The sequence below is a fragment of the Abrus precatorius genome, unplaced genomic scaffold (assembly GCF_003935025.1).
Source record: "Abrus precatorius isolate BTA unplaced genomic scaffold, Abrus_2018 Scaffold7, whole genome shotgun sequence".
Taxonomy (NCBI): domain Eukaryota; kingdom Viridiplantae; phylum Streptophyta; class Magnoliopsida; order Fabales; family Fabaceae; genus Abrus; species Abrus precatorius.
The window spans coordinates 2,640,092-2,663,736 of NW_020874417.1; the positions used below are offsets into that span (position 1 = coordinate 2,640,092).

The 23,645-nt window shown below is 32.1% G+C and overlaps 4 protein-coding genes across 4 annotated transcripts; 2 read left to right on the plus strand and 2 right to left on the minus strand.

The window, feature by feature from the left end:
- The first annotated feature begins 1,049 nt into the window (after positions 1-1,049).
- LOC113873144 (1-aminocyclopropane-1-carboxylate oxidase homolog 12-like) lies at positions 1,050-5,497 on the plus strand. The gene is made up of 3 exons (XM_027511142.1): positions 1,050-1,688; positions 2,196-2,517; positions 2,847-5,497. Exons 1-3 carry the CDS (start codon positions 1,141-1,143, stop codon positions 3,087-3,089), a joined length of 1,113 nt encoding a protein of 370 aa, XP_027366943.1. The 5' UTR covers positions 1,050-1,140; the 3' UTR covers positions 3,090-5,497.
- LOC113870705 (transcription factor EMB1444-like) lies at positions 3,812-9,186 on the minus strand. The gene is made up of 11 exons (XM_027507110.1): positions 9,092-9,186; positions 8,343-8,513; positions 8,172-8,256; positions 8,020-8,061; positions 7,826-7,885; positions 6,831-6,947; positions 5,487-6,620; positions 5,264-5,384; positions 4,591-4,712; positions 4,290-4,415; positions 3,812-3,898 (listed from the first exon to the last, which is right to left on the minus strand). Exons 1-11 carry the CDS (start codon positions 9,184-9,186, stop codon positions 3,812-3,814), a joined length of 2,160 nt encoding a protein of 719 aa, XP_027362911.1.
- Positions 9,187-14,482: 5,296 nt separating this feature from the next.
- Positions 14,483-16,474, plus strand: LOC113870706 (WAT1-related protein At4g08300-like). Its single transcript, XM_027507111.1, has 7 exons — positions 14,483-14,688; positions 14,938-15,000; positions 15,101-15,217; positions 15,337-15,565; positions 15,815-15,973; positions 16,060-16,211; positions 16,288-16,474. Exons 1-7 carry the CDS (start codon positions 14,483-14,485, stop codon positions 16,472-16,474), a joined length of 1,113 nt encoding a protein of 370 aa, XP_027362912.1.
- An 854-nt stretch (positions 16,475-17,328) lies between these two features.
- Positions 17,329-20,465, minus strand: LOC113870707 (CDT1-like protein b). The gene is made up of 7 exons (XM_027507112.1): positions 20,140-20,465; positions 19,938-20,057; positions 19,505-19,739; positions 18,499-19,362; positions 17,777-17,972; positions 17,597-17,687; positions 17,329-17,491 (listed from the first exon to the last, which is right to left on the minus strand). The coding sequence occupies exons 1-7, from the start codon at positions 20,463-20,465 to the stop codon at positions 17,434-17,436; spliced, it is 1,890 nt and encodes a 629-aa protein (XP_027362913.1). The 3' UTR covers positions 17,329-17,433.
- Between the last annotated feature and the right edge of the window lie 3,180 nt (positions 20,466-23,645).

Consider the following 23,645-nt stretch of genomic DNA (forward strand, 5'->3'; position numbering starts at 1 on the left):
TGTGAATATTGTGCTTCTTGTTGTTGACTATTGGATTTCGTCCTTTCTTGCATTTTATTGTGTGGTCGTCGTCCGGCCATGTAAACGTAATTATTATTATTTTCTAAGTGGATAACAGCAGGTGTAATTAAAGGATAAGAAAGTGACATTGATATATTTAGAGAATGAAATTAATGTTTGTATGTTTTTTTAATTTTTGGTTTGCAATGCTTGTTGGTTTTAGGTCTTTGTTTTTGCATGAATGTTTTTGTGGGATGTTATTATGCCCTCAACTCTATCTGTAACTCACTTTTCCTGTTGTCTTTTTTTGCATCATTATCATCACCAAACCATTTTCCTCAGCAAAAAAATATCATTTTTTTAAAAAAATTTCTTTAGTTTTATTGAAGTGTAAATCACGAATCAATCATAAATTTCATTTCTTTTTATATATTTTTAGCACAGTTTCAATGTAGATAGGCAACCAGATTTTTGTTTTTAAAGTATATATCAGGTTATTGCCATTTTTATCAGTGTATTTTTATTTATTTAAAACATTTATTAATTTATGTAGTTTTTTTTTCTAGACTACTACATTCGTTCAGATTTGAATTTAAGATTATAGATTAAACTGAAAGAATCTTGTGTCAGAGATAATTTATGTAATTTTTTTCAAAAAATAAATAAGAACATAAATAATATAATATTATGAATTTTTTTTGTCCAACATAATTCTTAAACTATCCGAAAAAGAAATGACCCGTTAGTACGTTTCCTCGTAGACGCGACAGTCTTCCGTGGATCCTCGCACTTTGGCGTCATTTTCTTTAATTTCCCGTAATATATATATATATATATATATATATATATATATATATATATATATATATAATATTACATTTTTCATGTGCATACACAGCATGAACCTACGAAAAGAGATCATCACAATTGTACGTAATATTTTGTAAGACAAATAATGCAATTGAAGTTTAATTATTAATACGGACATCTAGTTTTCCATTGTCTTCTTTTTTATTATATATTATTTTTTCCTACGTTCAATGTGTCGCATAGCCAATACCATTCTTCGTTTAATTCGTGGCTACCAAATCTCAAATTTGAAGCAAATCCCTTCTCATTAAAAATCTAAAGAGCTTAGCTATGTCTAGCATGAAAGTGATACCTTCTGAGAAAGAAGAGGATGCATGCTATGATAGAGCCAAGGAAGTGAAGGAATTTGATGAAACCAAAGCTGGAGTGAAAGGACTCATAGATTCTGGTATTCTCAAGCTCCCTAGGTTCCTTATCCATCCACAAGAGGCTCTTCCAAGGACATCAGCATCAATAAGCACAACTTTGAGCCTCTTCCAAGTTCCTGTGATAGATTTCACAGGACATAATGAAAGGTGCCGTTGGTCAAAGATAGTGAGTGAGATTCGTGAAGCATCTGAAAAGTGGGGCTTCTTTCAAATGGTGAATCATGGAGTTCCAGTTTGTGTTATGGATGACATGTTAAGGGTCACTAGAGAATTCCATGAGCAACCAAAGGAGTTAAAGAAAGAGTGGTATTCCCGTGATCATAACGTTACAGTGAGGTATTTTTGCAATGGTGATCTCCTTGTATCTAAAGCAGCAAATTGGAGGGATACCTTAATGTTTGACTTCCAACATGGTCCTTTGAATTCTGAGACCTTTCCCCTGGTATGCAGGTATCACTAGCAAGGGAGCAAGCATGTCCTGAAAAATTTATTTAGCAACATACTTTAAACCATAAAGATCATAATTGCTTGTCCATATTATAGCATGTTTAGTTCAACTTAGCGTTAAAGAAATAATTGCTCAGTTTTTAGAAATTTTGTGAGGAAGTTAAAAGAAGTAATCATTTTTTAAATAAGTTAAATTTAACATGTATTTAGTGTGTATTTAAATTCAAGTCTGAATAATTACAAACTCACGTTTACTTCCAGACTATTAGCTGTAATTTTTGCCTTATTAGATTTATATTTATATACATTTATAAAGTATCTGGTAATTGAGAACTAATAACTAATACTGGTGAATTTCAGAGATAAATCTGAAAGTAGCATTATTATAATCACTCGTTACATGTATGTGTATCACAATTGGATAGAAAGAAACTAGTTGAGTTAAGACTGTTGATAAAGCTTTAGATTGTTAGATATGAATGAAACTCATGAAAGTTGTTTCCCTAACAGGGATGTGGTGGGCAAATACATGGAGCATATTCACAAACTGAGGGAGATATTGTCACAATTATTGTCAGAGGCATTGGGACTGAAGAGGGACTATCTTACAAACATAGAATGCATGAAAAGTGAAACGGTGGGGTGCCACTATTACCCATCTTGTCCGGAGCCAAACTTGACACTTGGCGCCACCAAGCATTCAGACCCATCATCCTTAACAATTCTCTTGCAAGATACCATTGGTGGCCTCCAAGTTCTCCATCAAAATCAGTGGGTTGACATAAACCCCATCCATGGAGCATTAGTGGTCAACATTGGTGATTTTATGCAGGTAGTGACATGGATATTCCTTCTTATATACTACATATTACATTTTCATGACAAATAAACCATAGAAGAATCCTTCATTTTCTTTGTCGAGTGAGTAAAGTATCTCATTCCTTTTTGTCATTTCTCGGCAAAAATATTTTTTGAATAATTTCGGCGGACAGCTTTTTTGCTATATTGTTAGATGCATACATACAATTTTGGGATTATTTTCTTTGTTTTTTGGGCATATTTTTAGGATGCATATATACACAAAAGATAAAAATAAATATCTTTTATGTTGTAAACTTATTGTCATTCAAATAACAAGACTATTTTTTTTTTTTTGTGTAGCTTATTACCAATGACAAGTTTAAAAGTGTGGAGCATCGTGTGCTGGTTGGACGAGTTGGGCCTCGGGCCTCAGTTGCATGCCATATATATCCTAGGATGAGCCATAAATATGGGCCAATGGAGGAGTTTACATCCAATGAAAACCCACCCAAATATAGAGAGACCCATATTGGGGAATATCTTGCTCATTTTAGGTCCAAAGGACTAGATGGCTACAAAGCCCTCCCTCAATTTAGGTTATAACATGCTGGGTAAGTTTGACAATAAAATAAAATTAAATAAAGAATGCTAGTTACAGTGTATGTAATATGGTGTCAACAAAACTTATAGTTAGAACCTCATTGAGCATTATATGGTGTATGGTAACTTTATGCTTATGTTGGTAGGTTTAAATAAAAATCGAGCTTCATGCCTTTTCTACAAAGCCTTGCTCGTGCTAGCTACTAATTAATATACGGTAACTTCTTGTCGTTGATTGCAATTGTAGAGTCAGAGTAGTCACTAATGGTTTGTGCATTATGCAATATGTTTGGAACATAATGAGTGGTAATACAATGTGTTCAACGCCTTGTGTTATTTCCAATGTCAAAACATTCCAACCTAAACACAAGAAAAACCAAACGTTGAAGCCTTGCATACTACAGTGTATATTTGATTTGACTTGTTTCAGAGAAATATTTTTTGTCAGTTTCCTTAAAGAACTTGAAAAAATGAAAATTTAATTTTTCTAAAATTATCAAAACTAAACATGCGATGAAACCTCTGGTATAGGCCTGAACAAATGGTAAGGGTGATTTCTTTTACTTCCAAGTTCCTATAATTTTCCTTGCCTCATTATTTTCTTTGTTTTGAGGCAAAGGAGAAGAGGGGAGAAAACTTCAACATTTTGAAATTGGAACATTTCAAAGAACAAGTTACAGTTGTCAATTAAGTAGCTTTAGAAGTTTCCAAGAATCAAACAATTATTATGAAAACGTTGTGCTCTTGGATTGCAGTAATTGAACAAGCGGCCACAAGATATCCAATCTGTGTAAATTTTTATTGTTTTGGACCTGTGACAGACAATTCATTGATCAGTATTAATCGCTTGATAGTTGAGTTTAAAGACAATATTGTAGTTACAAACTGTTACACCCTTCTATTCCATCAATGTTCACATATAATATCCCTTCGAATTTACATGACTATCAGAGCGTGTTTGGGATTTAAGTTATAAAGAAATTGAGAAAGGAGAGCAACTTTTTGGTTTTTAATAAACATGATCTAATTTTATATTTTTAAAAATTATTAAACCATGAATTATCATGATACACAATAGTTTTTATAACATTTTAATTCATTGTAAAACATGTTTCCAGTAATTCTGTTATTTTTTATCCTAGTATGTAAAAACAATGGAATTTGTTTAACTGAATAAGAAATAAATCTTACTTCGGATCCTACCTCAACCACAAAACATATACACGTCTTCTCACTATGAGCTTCTGTTGCACCATTCAAAATTGTCAGCTCTAAGCTCCTGATGGCTTCTGCTATCTCAAGAAAATGGCAACACTCCTCACATAACATCTGCAGCATGAATCATAATTAGCATAGAAGGAGCACACTTAGGGGCCGATGTTATGTATGGGGTACTTCTAAGAAGGGTTTCCAACCTCCTTCATTTTTTATCATGAGGGGGTTTTCTCCTACTTGGGTATTCTAGAAGAATATATCAAGCTTGTAATTTTCAACTCCTACATACCTCAACAAGCATCTGACCACTTTTACTAAGATTCTCCACTGATATTGAATGAACTTTAAGATGGCCTCCTACCTCCATTGCCCAACTTGAACCATGCTGATAACTAGATGATCCATGGATGTCTTTTTCCATGTGATGAAACTGCATTTGCAATAACATTAAACAATGGAGATAATATAATATTAATAAAAACTATGTATTCAAAAATTGTTCAAATGGAGCAAATCAATAGAGTTTTCAAAATCAATACTGAAAAACTCGCTCTCTTTAATATAATGAAACAAATACATAAAATCTTAAGGTTTTCAAGTGTCCTGAAGTGTCATTGTTCTCAGTAAAATACATTTTCTTTTGTGGCAAAATAAATGTAACTTAAAAAAATCAATGCATAAATCAATAAAAAAGGTAAAATTCAACATTAATGAATATATTTTAAAATATTCAAATTAATTTTAAATTATAAAACCAAGTTTTTAGTACATAAACCCAATTAGTTGTTCCTTAACAAAATCTAAAATCTTTTTATGGAAAACACATTTTTTATGTCTAATCTGGAGAAAGAAACCAGTGTATTTGTAGTAATCAAATATCAATACCCATTACCTAATTGATCAAAAATAGAATCAGTTAACTTCTTTATAACCCACGAACCAGAGGCAGTCTTCTCAAATACCATTAAACCTCACCTTCGTCTTTGTATCTGCAAATTTATTTAGCTTGTCAGCATGTTTAGTAATGTTCTGGAGAAAGAGCATGTGTTTTATGGTGCACTCCAGTAGTGAATCAATACTGCACTGTTGACATTAGCATACAAATTTTAGTCACATGAGTAGGAACTACAACTGTCGCAAAATCAAAACTGAGACAGGATTAACAAATATGTGACAGCAAGATACCTTTGCTCCATTTGGTACCAGTTCCCTCAACTCCTTAATACGGTCTTGGATCAGTTGTCTATCCCTTGGCCGAGGCCTACAACTTTCACCAGGCCTAGCTCTCTTCTTGCAGTTCTTAGTTGATTTGAAAAAGCTCTCAAATTGTTCACTGCATGAACTACGACATGTAGAAGAAAAATCTTTTGGAGATACCACACAGCATATCCCTGGTGAACTCAGACTATGATGTGTCTCCTCTCTAGCATGAGGGTGCTGATCTATTGCATAGTCTTCTGCATTAATATTTTGCAGAGTGTGAATAGAACTTATGAGATTTCTTCCTGAGGCCATTGTAGCTTCCAATGATGTAGAAAATGATAACTCACAATTAACATTATTATTACTATGGCAAATGTTAGCCACCATAGCTTCTAAAAGATCTTCTGGGCAAGATTCAGAAGTCAATTGGCTACAACTAATCTCGTCCGACAACTCAGAAGTTTTAACATCTTGATTTGCCAATGCTGCACAATCAAAATATTTACTCCTTTTCAGAAAAGTTGGTCCAAGTGCTTCATGTAACTCATAGCCAGCAGGAAACTTCAATGCATATGAGGTATCCTTGTTACAAGTTTCAGTTTGAAACTTTAATTTCTCAATACTTTTTAGGGAGTTTGCATATGAAGGTTTTGGCACATTTGACACCCCTTTTTGGTTGATATCCACATAATGTAACTTATCACTCTCACAAATGATTGGATCAAGAAAGTCTAAAGGGAAGGATGTAGAATCAACTTCAAATTTTTCCAATGGACATATTAAATCATCGACATTATTATTGTCCATAACCAAATTGTGTAAAAATGATGAAACCTTTTTTTCTGATTCCAAACTTGTATCTTTGTAGCTACTATTGTTTGTCATGTTTGACATTGACTGTGGCAAAATGGAACTTTCATCGCTGTTTAATTCAAGGCCCTCATTCTTGGCCACATCAACAGCCATTTCCTGGTAAACAGCATGAGGGGCATAGTTCTTCCCGCAGTATTGAACGGGCATTGAAACATCCAGTGTTTCACATTTCATGGTTTTCTCTGTATCATGTAAGTTGGCAGGCATACTTTCTAATGACAAAGTTTTTATGGATACATCCAGCTGAAAGAGAAAAATGAAATGTAAACCTTATGATTATGCTCAATGCATCTGGATTAAAAATAATTATGCGTATCATAGCACCATTTGCTCTGTTATTGCATGAAAAGATGTACATGCCAGTGGTCATCCATCCTGTACTCCACCACTCACACAAGCACATTTATGTAAAATGAAGATGCATGTAGAAAGAAGTGGAGAGAAGAAGGTTACCACAGATGGAGAACTCTTCACACTACATTGTACTTGGTTAGGAACATAGCCTGTTGTGTAATCTTGAGTAGAAAAGAGACTTTTAATATGGGTTACAAGCCCCATATCTTCAATAACCTGCAATCATGGATGACATAAAAGGAGGAAATAATTAAATATCTTAACGATAAATGGATTTCCACATAAAAAGATTCAAAATATATCCAAGAATATTCTAACCTATCACTGATATCCAATAATCCAACTAAATTTAAACAGAAAATTAAGCACAAAACCTACAAAGTTACTAAAAACATTTGCATGTTAACATGCTAGATATAGAGCATAAAAGTAATTTGGGGGAGAAAAGGTAGCAATTAGGCACAAATCTGTAATAAAAACTAAAAGCATTCTCCAGATTATATAAACAACTTTTCTGCCAATTTTGGTACCGATATATCAAAAGGAAAAAAAAACAAAACAAAGAGATGCCAAAAGTACCTAAACTTTATAATTTAGGTCAACATTTACCAAAAATGTCTCCAACATGCTTGTAAGTGAACACTTGAGCAAATATTGTTTCATCACAGTAACATTAGTGGCATCATATGTGAAATTGTACCTGAAAAATCATAACTAACAAAATCCCTTATATTCTATGCCCGACATGGACTATTAAGTTCTCATGGATATCTCTTAGAACTTCTCCAAATAAAATATATTCACTTACCCTTTTTGTATAAATAAGAATTAGGATTGACAAGTATTCAACCAATATCTCAATCATCAACATGCAATTACCAAAATTAGATGAAGAAATAACAAGCACATTATATTATTTGAACAGTTGTTTTATGATAGCAAACAAATGCAAATAAACTTTCAAATGCTTAAAACAGAATGTAATGCGTAGTATGGGATGATGATGGATGCATTCTAGAACCACATGAGCAACCACACTCACTGACAACATGGAATTTAATATAAAAAAAGGGAGAAAACTATAGTCATCTTACTTTATTTAAAGAGCCAAGTTGAACAACTCCAAGTGGGACTACCGCTACAACAGCAATGGTCTACAATGCAAAGCAAAGGTCTGTTAATGAATATTCTTATTGTAAACAAATCATCTTCTAGAAGAGAACCATCAATTCTTACTTTATTTTGCCTTGACAGTTGATGAATTTTGTAATATTAGCAATTAACTTACCCTAATTCCAGCAGAAACCTGAGATTGCCACCCATCAGCAAACTGAAAATCAAACCAAAGAGGAGGAATGAAATGAGATAGATTGAAATATTAATCATATAAAATACATCATAATATACAATAGTAACAAGGTTGAGAGAACATGTCCTCACCTCAAACAATGGGCCAAAACTTGTAACTTGATTATCTACACAGATCCACTTATGCTTTCCAGAAATGGCTACATGTCCAACAATACTGCAAATAGAGGACATTGAGCTAAGAGCTACATGAAATATAAATTTAATCTTGAATGGAATATGCATTCATTAATTAAGTTATACCCTTCCCCTAACAAATATACATGATATGACATCTTTGCCACAGCTAACCCTAAAGGGTCATGCAAGAAATTCGCACCGCCAATCTTCTCCAATGTCTTTTGGCCGTACTTATTTTCAGAAGAGTCATAAAAATCAGAACTATCATAGTAAGCATCCTCCCATGTCAAAGTCCTGCAAGAAAATATCATAATAAAAAAAATATAAAAAAAACCCATTGAAGCTTAATGGCTAAGTACATGTGAGACTAAAAATAATAATAACAAAAATAGTATCGTGTTACATGACCAATTACCCAGAAGACAGAACAATAATAACAATTAACAAACAGACACACAACAAAAATAGTACCATGTAGCACTCTAACCAGACAGAAATATTACAATCCACTAAATAAGATGCTTTAGAAATACACTTGTTTTCCATTAAACCAAAATAACAAAACCCAAGAGCAACCCTCTCCCCTTTAAAAGATGTCTCATTTCATGATTATATGGATTCTAGATACTAAAACTCAAGCCCTGCGCTTCTTGGTTCAAAATCTAAAATGGATAATTGTAACAAGTATCACACACGAGCTCAAATCTAGAAAGAAAGCACTATATTGAAGAAACAAAGCATAAAGATGAAATAAACAAACTTGTAAGAAGAAAATAAAGGGGTGAGGGACAAACATTGTTCATACTAAAAAGATGCAAGGCAATGCATATTAAAAAAAAAGAAGAAGTAAAAATGAGAACATAAAAGCATACATCCGAGGACGATGATTGAGCTTCCAAAAAATGGCATACTTCCAACCAGTACCCAAACAGAAGCTTCTAAGTAGTTCGTGTAAGTTGGTACCCATCTTCTTCTTTTTATCCTAATTCTTATTCACAAAATCAAAACTTTGGCACCCTTTAATCACTCCTCCAAAGAAAAAAACAACAAGAACATCATCAACAACAAAAGCCTCCAATTTCCACACCACCATCCTTTGCCTTAGCTTCCTCTATAAGACCCTCTTCCAGCCTGCTTCCTCTGCAACCTTGTTCGTCGTTTTAATGGCGGTTCCACTGTGACTAATAGCAACCAATCCCTACCCATCACTACTCACACCACCAAATTTCCAACTTTGCTACTTCAGAAGCTTATGAAAGCACCATCATTCACTCATTGCCATAAGAGATTCAACCACTCCCACCACACTAGCATTGCATGTTTCTATGGAATGTTACTATATGGAGGAAGATTCCAAATTGCTTCGTGAAGAATCAATCTAGCTTGTATCTGAAGACATGGGTGAATCTATAAGAATGTGAACTGAACCCAAAAGATGTCAAGTAAGAAAAAGGGGTATGCTGAAGTTGGAAAAGAAATCACAAAGTTTAAGGCTTTGTGGGAACTCAATCCATAAACTTTTAATCTTTGAGCTTCGTTCTTGTTCTTATTCACGGCTAGAGAGAGAAACAATTTCTCTTTGTAGCTTGCTTTTCATGCACTCGTGGGCATAGCAGTGAGAGTTTGTGTTGGTTTGTTAACGGTGGAATCGACAAAGTAGAAGAGTGATTTTATATCGGAGTTAACATGCACACTTAGTTTAGCTCTTCACTAGAGGAATGTGAGCATGGGGCCCATTTTAGCAAAGGGAAAAGACATTTGGCACATGCCCCTCTGAAGGAACACCAATAGGGGATTAGTAAGTACAGGCTAAATTGTATTAGTCCATGAGTTTTTTTTTTTTAAATTATATATAATAAATACAGAAAAAAGATAAGAAAAAAAAAAAAGAACATGAGATGAAATATTTCATGTGATAAAAAGAAATTAATATTATTATTATTAATAAATTATATAAGTATATTATATAAATAAGGATGTGTTAATCAGTGTTTTAAAGATTTTGATTAAAAAATAATAATACAAAATTTATTAAAAATTATATTGGATGTGTATTATAAATTTAATAAATATATTAATATTTTTTTAAGTTTCTTAACATTGGTCAATAAATAGAACAACTTTATATTTAAAATTGAAGAGTTACTTAAAAGGGGACAAAACACCAGAGGAAAAAAGAGAAAATAATGAATAGGTAAAACAATCAAATTGGATTATGTGTGTTTTATGGTGTCAATAGATGTGGCCAACAACATCATACCAAATTGAAAAAAAAAAAAAAAATGCATCCTCAGTGCTTACCTTCCCCTCAAAATTTCTAATCCATTTTTTGAAAACCCTTGTGAAGTTAATTACTCCTCTAAGTCTTTAGGTCCTTTTCAACAATGATGCGTATTGCCCTAAAGTTGTGACAAAATTTTTCATCACTTGTAACCTTTTCCTACTTTATACCTCATTATAATTAATATTCCTTAACGATTCCAGTCTTGTATAATTCAATTTTTTCTTATGGGTTCTTTTTGGGATTGCCATATTCCATTGGAAGGCACAGCTATGCCTAGTGATCATATCATGCGCCACTTTACTGGGACAACCACAATTTAATCTTCCTTCATATGGGATAAGTCAATAATATCTGTGATATTATTCAATAGTTTTTATGCTAAGACGTTTTTTGTCCTACCACCACTTTAAAATATGTACCTTACTTTGCCCAGCACCAACTCAACATCATTTTTGGAATCCCATTATTTGATTAACACTGCAATATTCGAGAGTGATTATTGCCATTGATTTTCAATCATTTTATCTTTTTCTTTATTACGTTGTTGATTAATCCATTTTTGTGAGAGTAATCTCAAGGGAAGTAATAATAGCTAGCTGTGTTGAATTTAGTCATTAACTACTGATCATAATGGATAAATACAAACTAATTGAGGTTGAAAGAGAATCGACCCATATTTTCATTAACGTTAAACTTATCATATGTTGTTGCTTTGGTTACGTTACTACAATTTTTCTTAACATGTGTAATGTTATATAGAATAAAAATTATAAAATTTAATGTAATAAATGCATGATCTAAATATTCAATCTGTCGGGTGTAGTTAATAGCAATTTACCTGGTTTCCAATCAGTATTAAGGAATGAAAAATCACGCAACCTTATATTTTGTTGCTTAAACATCTCAGTAGACACTGGTTTCCTCAATTATCGATCACCGATTATAATAATGGTCCAGCATCTATCATTCCAAATTTAACTTAAGGAGGATAAATGTTGATGATAATCAAATGGGTGTCTAGTTATTGTTTGAAAATCTTATTTGGCCACGAACAAAATAATTATTCCATAAAATATATAAAAAATAAAACAAGCCCAGAAAAAATATTATCATTACTTTCATTATTCAATCGTCGAATGAATAAAAACTCTGAACTGCTATTATCATTGTTGCTGTGATAAAGAAAACTGTTACTATCATGAATGCTAAGAGACAAACAACAATGATTCTCCTGACATGGAATTAATTAGCAGCCAAAATCCTCCAAATAGATTTTGTACCTTAAACTTTTAACTAACACGTAATTTAAGGTTAACTCCTTAGCCGTCAAAGTGATGAGTAATAGTTTGATCCCCCATTCTCTCTCCTAGTCAATATAAGTTGGGCGTGAAAATTAACAATTACTCAATCTTTAATTATATATGCGAGTTATTGAATTAAATAATGACATTAGTGGTCACTACCTTAGTGAATTATCTTTTAGCCAGAAGTGAAACAACTAAGATTTACACTTCAAAAATGTGCAGGATGATTTTTATTTTTTTATACTGTAACTTGCTTTGGGAATTTGCCAAGATGCATAAAGTAAATAGGAAAAAATATCTTTACTTAGTCTTTTAAAAACCAAAGTGTTATTGATTAAGTTTGAAACTTTCTTCTATCATTTTTTATTCAAGTAATTTTTATTTAAAATAATCTTACTATTAATATAATAATAAAAGATTAAAAAAAGATCTTTTGAACAAAAGTGACTGTATAAAAATGACAGTACATACGAATTTTAATTGTTATTGAATTAGTTTTCTAAAATCATTAAATTAATCTTTATAAGGATTGCTGTGATAAAATTTTAGATTTCTTTAGAGATTTAATATTTATCACTAAGTTAAATTTTTATATTATTATTTGAGTCTTTCTTAAAATAGTAATATTTGGAATGATTCATATGATAATAATTTAAATCTTTTAAGAAAACTAATTTAGAGATTATTTTAAAATATCTCTTTAAAGTAATATCTGAACTTTTACTCGTATCCTTTCCTGGATGCTCATTAAGTCATCCCAACTAAATGACAAACAAGGCATAAGGAATCCAAAGATGATAATGATCTGGCTTGATTAAATTCCTTTGAATCCCCCTTTCTTGAAGTAACAATATTTCAATCTTTGAGTGGAAAAGAAGATAGAAAAAGAAACTGAAACTTTTTGTAGACTTGTGATTTATTACTAGAAGGCATTTAATTTCAATGTATTATCAATATACTTTTATTTAATTAAAATAAATATTACATCATTTAATAAAATTGATATTTCATATATTATTAAAATTATTAACACCTCATCTAAATTAAACTCTATAAAATTGAGTTTCCAATTTCAATAAGGAATATATAACAGTTATATAATTTATATTTGCAGAATGTGGTATTCCATTCATAGACCACTATAGTAATGTTCTATGATGATAATGCTACAGTTAATATGGTCCAAAATGGAGTTGTCTCTTTCAGCAAAGGTATATTAATTTCGGGTAAAATAATGAACTTTTTATTGATTTCTGTTAGATTGTGCACAAAGCAGACATTGATCACATCCAACAGCTAGTAATCTTAAATGATATTGCTGCAAGTAAAGCCAAGCATTATGTGTTTAAAAATTGACAAGCTTTGGGCTAGAAGAGGTTATTCCTACCACCATGTAGAACTACAGTAACTACACCTAATTTTCGCAAGATAAAGTGCTTAATCCAATATGTGCCCTAGGAGAATAAGTTAGGTTTAGTGGCATTTGTCTTTTGCAATGGATTTGTGTTTATTGAAATTTAAACTTAAAAATATAAATTAAGTTAGAATAACTCTTTTTTATCGAAATTTTATTAGTACTTAATTTTTTAAAATAAAAATTTAACTAAATTGACTTTTAAGAGGCTTCTTAAAAAATATATATATTAAGATTCAAATAGTATCTCTACGGATATCTATGAATAGTTTATTAATAAATTTTTACGAGTAAAATTCAAACTTGTACCTTTATAAGATATAAATATCTGCCTTTCTTTTCTTTTTTAATTCTTACTCTCATCCTATTTTCTCTGCCGAAATTAACATTACACCAATGTTTAGAGGAAAAGAATATGTACTGAGGGAGCAATTTAATATAAAGTATATAAATACATGAGATGATGAGATTGATATTTTGCCTCACAAGTTTAGATCTTGTGCAATTCTAATTAAAGCAAATCACTAATAAATTTTTTTAAATAATAGACCAAAACCAGACTTTCCAATGGTCTATGGCCATTAAAAAGATTCTTAATAGCTATCAGTTAGTTAAAATATCTCTTTAGTAGTATACATCCTCATTAGCATAGTAAATGATTGTATATGATTTACAACTTTTCTTAGATATAATGCAAGACAGCAAGAATACTTCAAAATTCTCAACATATCCGTATCCCATTTAAGTTGTATCAGATAGGTTGATTACTCCATTCAAACATCTTAATACACTTTTTTCTTTGCTATGCTTTTAGAGGCTATCGTTGCATTACATCATACAATAGCCTGTGGAGAATGCTATGATTAACCAATTGCATTTTGATTGAGAGTATTTGAACAATTTGATATGATTATTTGGTCAAATATCAAGCGTAAATGTTAGAAAGTAGAAATGAAAGAAAACAAAATAAGATTTCTTTTTTCTTTTTTTTTCTAAAATTTCTCATTTTTTATTTTCTTGGAGCAAGGAGAGAGATCGAACACTCCTGGACCACATGGCCATGGTCTCAGCCACGACCGACTAGCAAACTAGCAATGACACAACTTCCATAACTAAGTCAGTTTCCATTAGAAGTTGATGCTGATATGCAAGAATAATGAGGAAAAAGATCTTCCATCTGTATATATAAATGTAGGGAGTTTGCATCCCAACTTCAAGAACAACCAAGGAGACCCCAAGTTTAGCACAAAATTCTTAAGCTATGTCTAACAATGAATGTGCATTTGGGGTGATGTATGGGAAATTCAAGCCTCACCTTATCATGGTTCTTGTTCAGATATCTGCTGCTTTTCTCTATTTCCTAGTAGAGGCTTCATTAAACAAAGGGATGAATCCTCATGTCTTTGTTACTTATCGGCATGCTGTTGGGGGCATAGTTGTGCTTCCTTTTGCTTATGTTCTTGAAAGGTACATCTTACATCCATCTACTAAAAGTTTTGTGAAAACGATTTCAGTTGATACTTGATGCTACATATCTTTACTTTATTCCAGTGCTGCAAGTTATGCACTTGTAGAAGTATTCATGCAAGACCAATGACATTGTATGTTGATTAAAGTAACACATGCTCTGATTTCCTTTGTTTCAGTTATGCTAGAAGAAACATTTTCACTTTACAAGTGTTGACTTTCATTCATATCTGATTTCCTTCTTTGCAGAAAAGTATGGCCAAAATTGACGATGACAATGCTCATGGAGCTATTTTTTCTTTCCCTCTTCGGGTATTGTCCTCAAGTGACATTTTTTTAACAGAAATACATTAGTAATCAAATTAGGAAGAAACTTACATTGCTCTTTACTTTCCTTCACTATGAAAAACAGGGTCAGTCTTGCCGTGAACATGTTTTTTGCAAGTTTGAAATATACCACTCCTTCCTTTGCCGCATCGATGATTAACACAACATCATCTCTTACATTTATAATCGCAGTTGGACTCAGGTGAGTAGCTCAAGTTTGTTTGTTTTCAAACACTGATAATATTTTGTTAAATTATCCAAGTCTCACTACAAAACAAGAGTTCTGCATTTGACTATTATGTTCATGATTCTCTTAAACAGGCTAGAGGCTGTTGATGTGAAGAAGCCTCGTGGGCTGGCCAAAATTTTAGGAACTGTATTATCTCTGGTTGGTGCCTTGATAATGACTTTGTACAAAGGGCATACGATACAAAGCTTACAGGGTGCCCCGTTGCATATCAAAGGCAAATTGGTTCATAATAACTGGATTAAAGGATCAATTTTGTCTATTGCAAGTTGCATGTCATGGTCTTTATGGTACATACTGCAGGTATATTTATTTAGAGAAATCCTAACAACATACTATTGAATATACTTTTCAATATACTTCATGAAATTATGCAATTGTTTAAAAGGGTCAATTTTATTTTTAAAAAGTTATTAATTAACAAAGTAAATACCAAATAGTGTATTTAAAAGAGTGTGTTAGTTGCATTTTTCATTTATCTATAATATAGTTATATCATCACAGCTTCAGCTCCCCAACCCATAAATAGCAAAGTTACTTGTTGGCTTGTAGGCAATTGTAGTGAAGAAATATCCAGCACAACTGTCGCTAACAGTATGGATAAATTGCATGGGTGCAGCACAGTCTGCTCTCTTTACTGTACTTGTGCAAGAAAAACCTGCAGCATGGTTCATTACATCCACTGTTGAAATCTTTTGCATTTTATATGCAGTAAGTGCAGAATTAAGAGGCTGAAATTAAAAATTAAAATCAATTTAAAATATAATTGTAACATAATCACACTTGATTAATGGCAGGGAGTTATATGTGGGGGTTTTGCTATCATCAGTCAATTCTGGACCACGGAACGAAAAGGGCCAGTCTTTGTGAGTATGTTTAATCCCCTTGGAACAATTTTGGTGGCAATCCTAGCATATTTGGTTTTTGGGGAACAACTACACACCGGCAGGTACAGCATGTTTCTCTGTTTAAGCACAATTGAGTCCATGTTTCTACAGTTCTAAAAAAATGTTTGGCTGTTTCAGTTTATTGGGAGTAGTCATTGTTATCATTGGTCTATACTTGCTATTATGGGGAAAAGAAAGTGATCAAGATTATAAGTCACAACAATATATTCCAACACGTGTTGAGCAGAAAGAATGTGTGACAAATACAAAGACTTCAGCTGAGCAAGAGTTGCCACCAAGGAACGTAATACAGGACACCGATTAACATGTTGAAAGATAAATGTGACAAGGCTATCAAGCTATTATTCATCCTAACGGAAAATAAGCCCTATTACGAAAAGTATTATTCTGGCAAAAATCGGCTTTCTGCTCTATGAGGATGAGAACATCGCGATATCTAAAGCATAACTAGGTGGCACGATCAGTTAGTTATTATAAAATGTAACTTCTAATGCATTATGAGCGCTCATGAATACAATATTGGTCTAGACAAAACGGCAATTAAATTTTTCTATCCCTTTATTTTATCTACAAACTTTTATCATTCAATTAGTCTTAAATTGTTTATCAATTTGTGTGGGCTTTGATAATACTCCTTTTCAATCTTCAACTAAAAAGGAAAAGTCTCATGTTTCAGAGACATCCAGATTTGTCTGCATCTGAGTTTGATGAAAGAATTTCAATGTGACCAATGGTTTATACACATACAAGTATTTGTAACCGACTGCGGCTCACATATTGTGAAAGTTGCTCAGCTATATGAAACATAAGATAATTCCCCTTCACGAATTCACCCAAAACGTGAAGAAAATCATTTAAAAACATTTTAAGATAAATTGAAAAAAAATAATAGCAATTGCCAAGAATCATAAAGTCAACTATGCTATAAACTAGTAAGAAATTGATATTGATCAGGTTAAATTAGGATAATTGATATCTTATGTACAAAAAGCATTGCCATTGCCAATCCACCCTAGGTAAATGAAGGCGGTTGCCTCTGATTTATATTTCATGGACTGACTGTAATGTGATACTTACAATGTACAAAGAAGAGTAGATTTGCTATATTGTCTCTCATGAATTTACCCAGAAGAAAATAGATTGAACAGCTACAAGAAACCCACGACAAAATAAATTGAACATCTACAAGCAGCCCAAAAGACAATTTTCATCATGGGCTTCATAAACCTCTACAAGTACTTTTAAATAAATTTGTCTCCTTGCTCACTTTGCTTCTTCAAGTGATGCTCGTACAGTTTCAGGGTTCAACATTTTATTTATGCTACAAAAAACACAAATGATACAATCAAAACCAAGGAAAAGGTAAGGTACATTGTTAAAATTATAAGTGTAGAATAGAAAACATGCTTAAACCAAAGAAACTTACCAGACTAGGAAATCCCCACTAGAGGCCAACTTCTCAGAAATCCCTTCAGGTACTAGTTCTTGCAACAATTTCATCTGTTCTTCAACTTCACCTAAGAATACAAACCACAAATTTTAGTTTTCAGAAAACTATAAACTATAGGCTTAATTTAAATCATTTTTGCATAGAACAGTGCCTTACTTCTGTCAACAATATCACAGTGGTTTGAGATTATCTTGCTCACAAGCTCCTCTTTAGTGATAACAGAACGCTTGTGAAACAAGAGGTGAATCATGTTAAACAGCTTAGGTAGGCTGGCAATAATTTTTTTCCGTCTCTTTGCTTGTGAGATAGTAGGATCTCTTTCCTCCATTGCCATTTTTTCCTTTTCCCTAATCTGCAGAAGGCACAGTTAATGTCAATCCTACTCATGCAAGGGATTAAAGTAAAACCCAAACAGATAATGGACACCCAAAACTATTGAACTACTCAAGAAATAGATGAACTCAGGGTGCAATAAGTTAGGTTAGGCTCAGTGCAGACACTAATAAGCCACAGGCACAATTTACGCACTAGTGCCAAAGATACAGAAATTTGACCATACTTCATAGGACAACAGATAAAAAGGAGGAAGAAAGCCTTATTTCAATTGTTTCTCTACTAGCAAGTAATTCATATTTTTTTATTAGTCCAATTTTATTATTTAAGAAGATTTCAACAATAATTTTTATTCCTAGTGAAGGTCTGATGTCAAATGGATGCCATGACTGCTAGACTTTTAGTATTGCAATAAAACTTTAGCACTAAAGCTAGTGGACCTATACAGGAAATTCAAAACAAAATGATTTGTTATTACCAAAATATATATAAAAAAGGGTACAGGTGAGTTTTATTCAGGTAGCATTGTAAAAGAAAGGGCATACCGATTTTATAAGATTTTCTGGGAGAATTTCAAAAACATCATCATCTATTGGTAAGGCACCAGCAATGTCTTCATTCACAGTCTCCTTATTCTTCACTGGAGAGTCAAATTTCAATGACCTAGAACGAGGTGGGCGCCTAACTAACTTATTCAAAGAACTGGTAGAATTGTCATCTGGGCTCACAAAATGTCTTTTGGGTGAAGGCAAGGCAGGTGTGGCAGTCATCAACCTGGACGGAGTAGAAATAAATTTAGCTGGAGTTGACATGGCATCAACGCTTTCTAGAGACCCATCTTTGTTTTCTTTATGCTCAATGGTTTTGCTTGGAGTACAAGGGGGAGCATTGGATGATTCCAAAGAGGCACACATAGCTGTACACCTTTCACTACTAGTTGTTTTGGAAGCCAACTTAGATGGGAAAGCTCTCAGATGACATTTAGTACCATCAACAGACGGATTTTTCTTCAGGCTAGACACTGAAACTGAAAAAGCCAGGGGTGGTAATGAATCTGAAGGAGGCTTTTGCTGTACGTTATCTGCCCCATTCGCTTTACATTTCTGAGAAAATCGCCTTCGAAAAGATTGAGGCACATGAGAGGCTACTGCCGGCTGCTGGTAAAGCAATTCAGCCGATGTCGTGATAGGCACTGACAAATTTTCTTCTATGCTACCAGGTTCTGCATCATTGGCAACGTCATTATTCTTCATACATGGAGTCAAAATTGCTGGAGAATGAGCTTCACATGCATCAGATAATGTCCCTGTAGCCAGAGATGAGGACCGTGTTTTCAACATGTCCAATAGACTGTCTTTCTTTGGGTGATTGAATGGCTCAGGCAGTGTTTCCTCTGGAATTTCATCACCCTGCACGGAGTTGCATTTTTTAGACCAAATAGTACACATGATTAAAAAGGTAATGTTTGGCAGAGAGCAAAAATCAGCAATAATTTTAGCATAATAAAAATCTGATTAAGCAGAAATGCAAGTTTGAATTATAGTCTCCCACCTCAGGATGAGATTTACAAAAATCTCTGAGCCGTGTGCGAAACAACTTCCTGAGCGACACACTCCCGCATTGAGGCAACGCCTTTGCATCAGATTCCACCGCATCAGGATTTATAGTAACATGAAGATCCGGCTTCATACAACTTGTCCGTTCATCAAACACCAACACCTTCTTAATAACAATAGCCTCAGGTAAGACAAATTTCATCTGGGCCAGATGGCCATGCGTAAACCTCCTAAACATGTCAAAAACACAATTCGTTGATTGAATACTAACCTTAAAATACAAAATAATAATAATAATAATAATAATAACAATAACAATAAATATAATAATAATCAAAACAACAACAACAACAACAACAACAATAATAATAATAATAATAATAATCAAAATACTAAAATATTTTCTTAAAAAAATATATATTACATACCTATCAGTTAAACATTCAATCTTGGGACTGATATTTGTAAAGGACGGCATCGATCCCTTCAAATGCAATAATCGAATCGAACTATCCAAGCTATCGAAGAACTCTCCCAAAAATTCATACCTAAACAAAAACCCCAAATGAAAAAAATTCAAAAAAATATAAATTTTCCATGACAGCAAAATGAAAAACATCAAATACATACTTTTTGGGTAGCTTCAGTGTATCATCAGAAAAAGTCTTGGGTTTACTAGGGGAAGGCAAAGAAATTTGCCTCCTAGCAGATTTAACCTGCGACGAAGTCTTATCATTGCATTGCTTCCGATCCTGCAAGCGCTCCGCGACCTTCCTGATTTCCGCGACGGAGAGCGCAACGCCGCGGTTGCGCGTGCGCTGCAGTGTCTTCTTCTCCGGCGTCTTGGAGCTCAGTTGAACTGAATCTGGCGATTCAACTTCAGAGCTTCGGAAATGAAGCTTCTTCTTGGATTTGCCTCCGCAAGATAGAGACGGAGACTCGAAGGATTTTTCCATGCTTTTCAGATCTGCAATGTAATTGCGAGACACATACTTGGGAGTTGGACACTTATAAACTAGGGTTATTTGGCGGGAAAATTGATGTGGTGCTTCTCGCGTGCTTCGATGATACGTTGGTTCCCGCCATTAATATAAAGCCCAGTTTCTTTGGGCCTCATTTTATAACCCACTTGAGTTAGTAAAGCCCAAATATAATAGAAATTAAAAATAGTTTTGTTTTTAAAAAATGAAAACGATTAACCAAACGTTAAAGGAGTAAAAATATAAAGATTGGTATTTTAAAATGACAATGAAAAATTAAAAAAACTAAAAAATATTATCCGGGAAAGTGTTTTTGGTTTCGTTATGAGAAACAAGATTTTCACTGTACAAGGGTAAGCTCAAAGCCTCTCACAGCTTATCTCAAATAAATTTGTTTTTTATTTTCTTTTTAATACAATTATCTTTTATCGAAGATAATTTTGTCCGAAGCTATGATTTTTTTTTTAAATATTTAAAACATTCAACAGAGCTGCAAATTATTTTTTTTTTATCTTTGATCAGATCAAAGTTATCATCATAAAGGAATTAACTTTTGATTTATTTATTAATATATAGTTTTTAATAAATTTTTTATTTTATTTTATATTATTTCATAAAAAATTTAGGCTTATAAAGCTTTAACTTACTTTTATCTGCAGAATCTTATTAAAAATTATTTTGCAGTTCTTAAAGTATTATCTTTTGATTTTTTTTAATGTTTATATTTATTTATTACTATATTATTATTTTTAATAAAAAATTAATTCAATTTATAAAAAATATATATATAACAATTTTTTTAAAAAAAGCTTAATTTTTAATTTTATTAAAATGTTATAATTTTATTTTATTAAAATATAATATATATTCCAATTTAACTTATACTCACAAGTTCAAGTCTCAATTAATGCAGTTAAATATTTTATAAAAATTTTTTTTGCCCCTAATAATTTTCCTTGTGGTCTAAACTATTAAGTTATGATATATTTTTATTTAAAAGTGCATTAAAAATACAAAATCATTTAGATATAAGCTCTTTTAAATTTCACCAGCATTCATTGCTTAAAATAATAATAGATCAGGATTTAATAAAACGATAAAATATTTATTATAATATAAAATTATTAAAAAATATTATACAATGTTATTCAAGTGATATTTTTGGTATATTCCTTACCAAAAAAGGAGATGTACCTTCCGAGTTACTTGTGCCCAAATAATCTCAACCTTTGCATTGTTGAGGTTTTCTAAACACTGAGACTTCATTTGGTTCTTTTTATTTCACAACCGGCATTTGTAATGGAACCTTGAGAAGAATATATACGCTGAAGATTTCAAAGTGCTTGTAGGATTTTTTCTCAAATTAAGTTGTGTAAATTCTAATATGATGCAAATCACCTCAATGCAAAATCACTATACAACATAGTTATCAATGTTACTTTTAATTATTCTTGAAGAAGACAAGATTAAGTAATTAACTTATCTTGTACAGTCGAGATGAGTTCTTCTTTCTTTTTTTGTTATCTTTTTTATATATGTATAAGACCGAATTCTTTCAGGAATGAGCTAGAGTTATGAACTTATAATTTATAATTTGATGATCGAGTCAATTCCATTCATATTAATGTATTTAATTTCAGCAAACAAAAATAATTCATTTAAAAAATACAAATTATTGCTTTTACCTACTTCCACATGATATGGGTAACGTAGGAGACATCTCTATTTTTTTCTGGATGAATTCTTAGAATTATCACTGCTTAGCTTTCAATTCGCCTCTGACCATTAAATGAAATGTGAATAATCCGTCCTTTCTTCTTTGAAAGAACTCAACAGTTACACTTACTTGTTCGACACTATATTTCAATTCTGCCTTTCGAATAACGGACGGTATCCATTTAGTAAAACTTTTTTCTTAAGATAGATTTTAGACGAAGATTGGCCCTCGAGTGCAAAAACAGAAGGGAGCTTGACTGCAAGACACTTCCCTTCTATAAGCTTTAATTATAGTTTTTCTTTGACAAAGAATTGTAACATTTTCTATAACATTATTTTCTTTCTATCATATCATTTATCATCTCATATACTTCTTTCTTTTTGTTTCTTTTTTTAATCTCTTTTCATTTGTACAAAAATGTTTTACTTGTGTTGTATAATTAACAGTTTTGGCTTAAATAAGATCTTATTTTTTAAAAATATGATTTTTTACTTGTTCCTTTTTTTTAAAATTTTTTATTTAGTCCCTCAAAATTCATTTTTATTTTCATTAAGTCCTTTGTTAATGATTGTTATTTCTTACACAATATACGAGTTGATTATATAACTTGATTGGAAAATAGTACAAACGATATATGTCATTAACAATATCATATCTTATTTAATTTCTAAAGTTAGGGCAGTTGAAAATGTGACTTAAAAATTGAAAATAATGAAAGTGTAGATATTTATGTATTATCCATGCTAACTTCATATTATATAAGTAAAGTTAGATGTCACGTAGGTAGATACCATATAAAAAAGAAAAAAATATTTACACGACTTGTCTAAAAAAAAAACTACAAATTGAGAGATCATATGAAAGAAATTGCAAATGTACTAAGGCCTGAAACCTTTGAGCCAACGCTTCTCATTGAAAGATTTGCAGCCTGTAGAGAAGTAAAATCATGTGCTAGAGCATAAAGGTTGTGACCTAGGAAGCATGGACATTTGATATATCAATATGCATCTTGAATTGCTGAGTCTGCGTTTGACATAAAGTGTGTATACATGTGGGAAAGGAATATGATATTTTTCAAACTTCATGTACTTTGTAGCTACATAGTTACTAAGTGCTAACCGTGGTACATGGTCATTTGAATGGTGTAACATCTTTTAAAAGTATGATCCAATCTCAATTAAGACAATAAGACAACTCAAACTGCTTGATTTCGAGGGAATGCCATTTGAGTAAGTTGTTCCGTCTAAGGTATCTAGCTTGGGTAGCCATAGTAGAGGTGAGAATCTAAACTTTTGAGGATGAAAGAGACTTACTAAAGGGTTACTGCTTTAATGTATACGTACATTTGAATTAGACTGTTATGTAAAATAAGGTCAATTTAATTCATGGAATAAACAAAGTTCTTATATAATTTGTTTCTTTATTTGTTTTGATAAGCT

Excerpts from the sequence above, each read along its gene's own strand:
- LOC113873144 (XM_027511142.1), top strand. The coding sequence starts at position 1,141 with ATGTCTAGCATGAAAGTGATACCTTCTGAGAAAGAAGAGGATGCATGC. Across the intron at positions 1,689-2,195 it reads ACCTTTCCCCTGGTATGCAG|GGATGTGGTGGGCAAATACA; the intron begins GTATCACTAGCA and ends TTTCCCTAACAG. Across the intron at positions 2,518-2,846 it reads ACATTGGTGATTTTATGCAG|CTTATTACCAATGACAAGTT; the intron begins GTAGTGACATGG and ends TTTTTTGTGTAG.
- LOC113870705 (XM_027507110.1), bottom strand. The coding sequence starts at position 9,186 with ATGGGTACCAACTTACACGAACTACTTAGAAGCTTCTGTTTGGGTACT. Across the intron at positions 6,621-6,830 it reads TGAAGAGTTCTCCATCTGTG|CTGGATGTATCCATAAAAAC; the intron begins GTAACCTTCTTC and ends TTTCTCTTTCAG. Across the intron at positions 4,416-4,590 it reads GTGGTCAGATGCTTGTTGAG|ATGTTATGTGAGGAGTGTTG; the intron begins GTATGTAGGAGT and ends TTCATGCTGCAG.
- LOC113870706 (XM_027507111.1), top strand. The coding sequence starts at position 14,483 with ATGTCTAACAATGAATGTGCATTTGGGGTGATGTATGGGAAATTCAAG. Across the intron at positions 15,566-15,814 it reads CTTTATGGTACATACTGCAG|GCAATTGTAGTGAAGAAATA; the intron begins GTATATTTATTT and ends GTTGGCTTGTAG. Across the intron at positions 16,212-16,287 it reads GAACAACTACACACCGGCAG|TTTATTGGGAGTAGTCATTG; the intron begins GTACAGCATGTT and ends TGGCTGTTTCAG.
- LOC113870707 (XM_027507112.1), bottom strand. The coding sequence starts at position 20,465 with ATGGAAAAATCCTTCGAGTCTCCGTCTCTATCTTGCGGAGGCAAATCC. Across the intron at positions 17,973-18,498 it reads CAGAAAATCTTATAAAATCG|ATTAGGGAAAAGGAAAAAAT; the intron begins GTATGCCCTTTC and ends TGCCTTCTGCAG. Across the intron at positions 17,688-17,776 it reads CTGTGATATTGTTGACAGAA|GTGAAGTTGAAGAACAGATG; the intron begins GTAAGGCACTGT and ends TTGTATTCTTAG.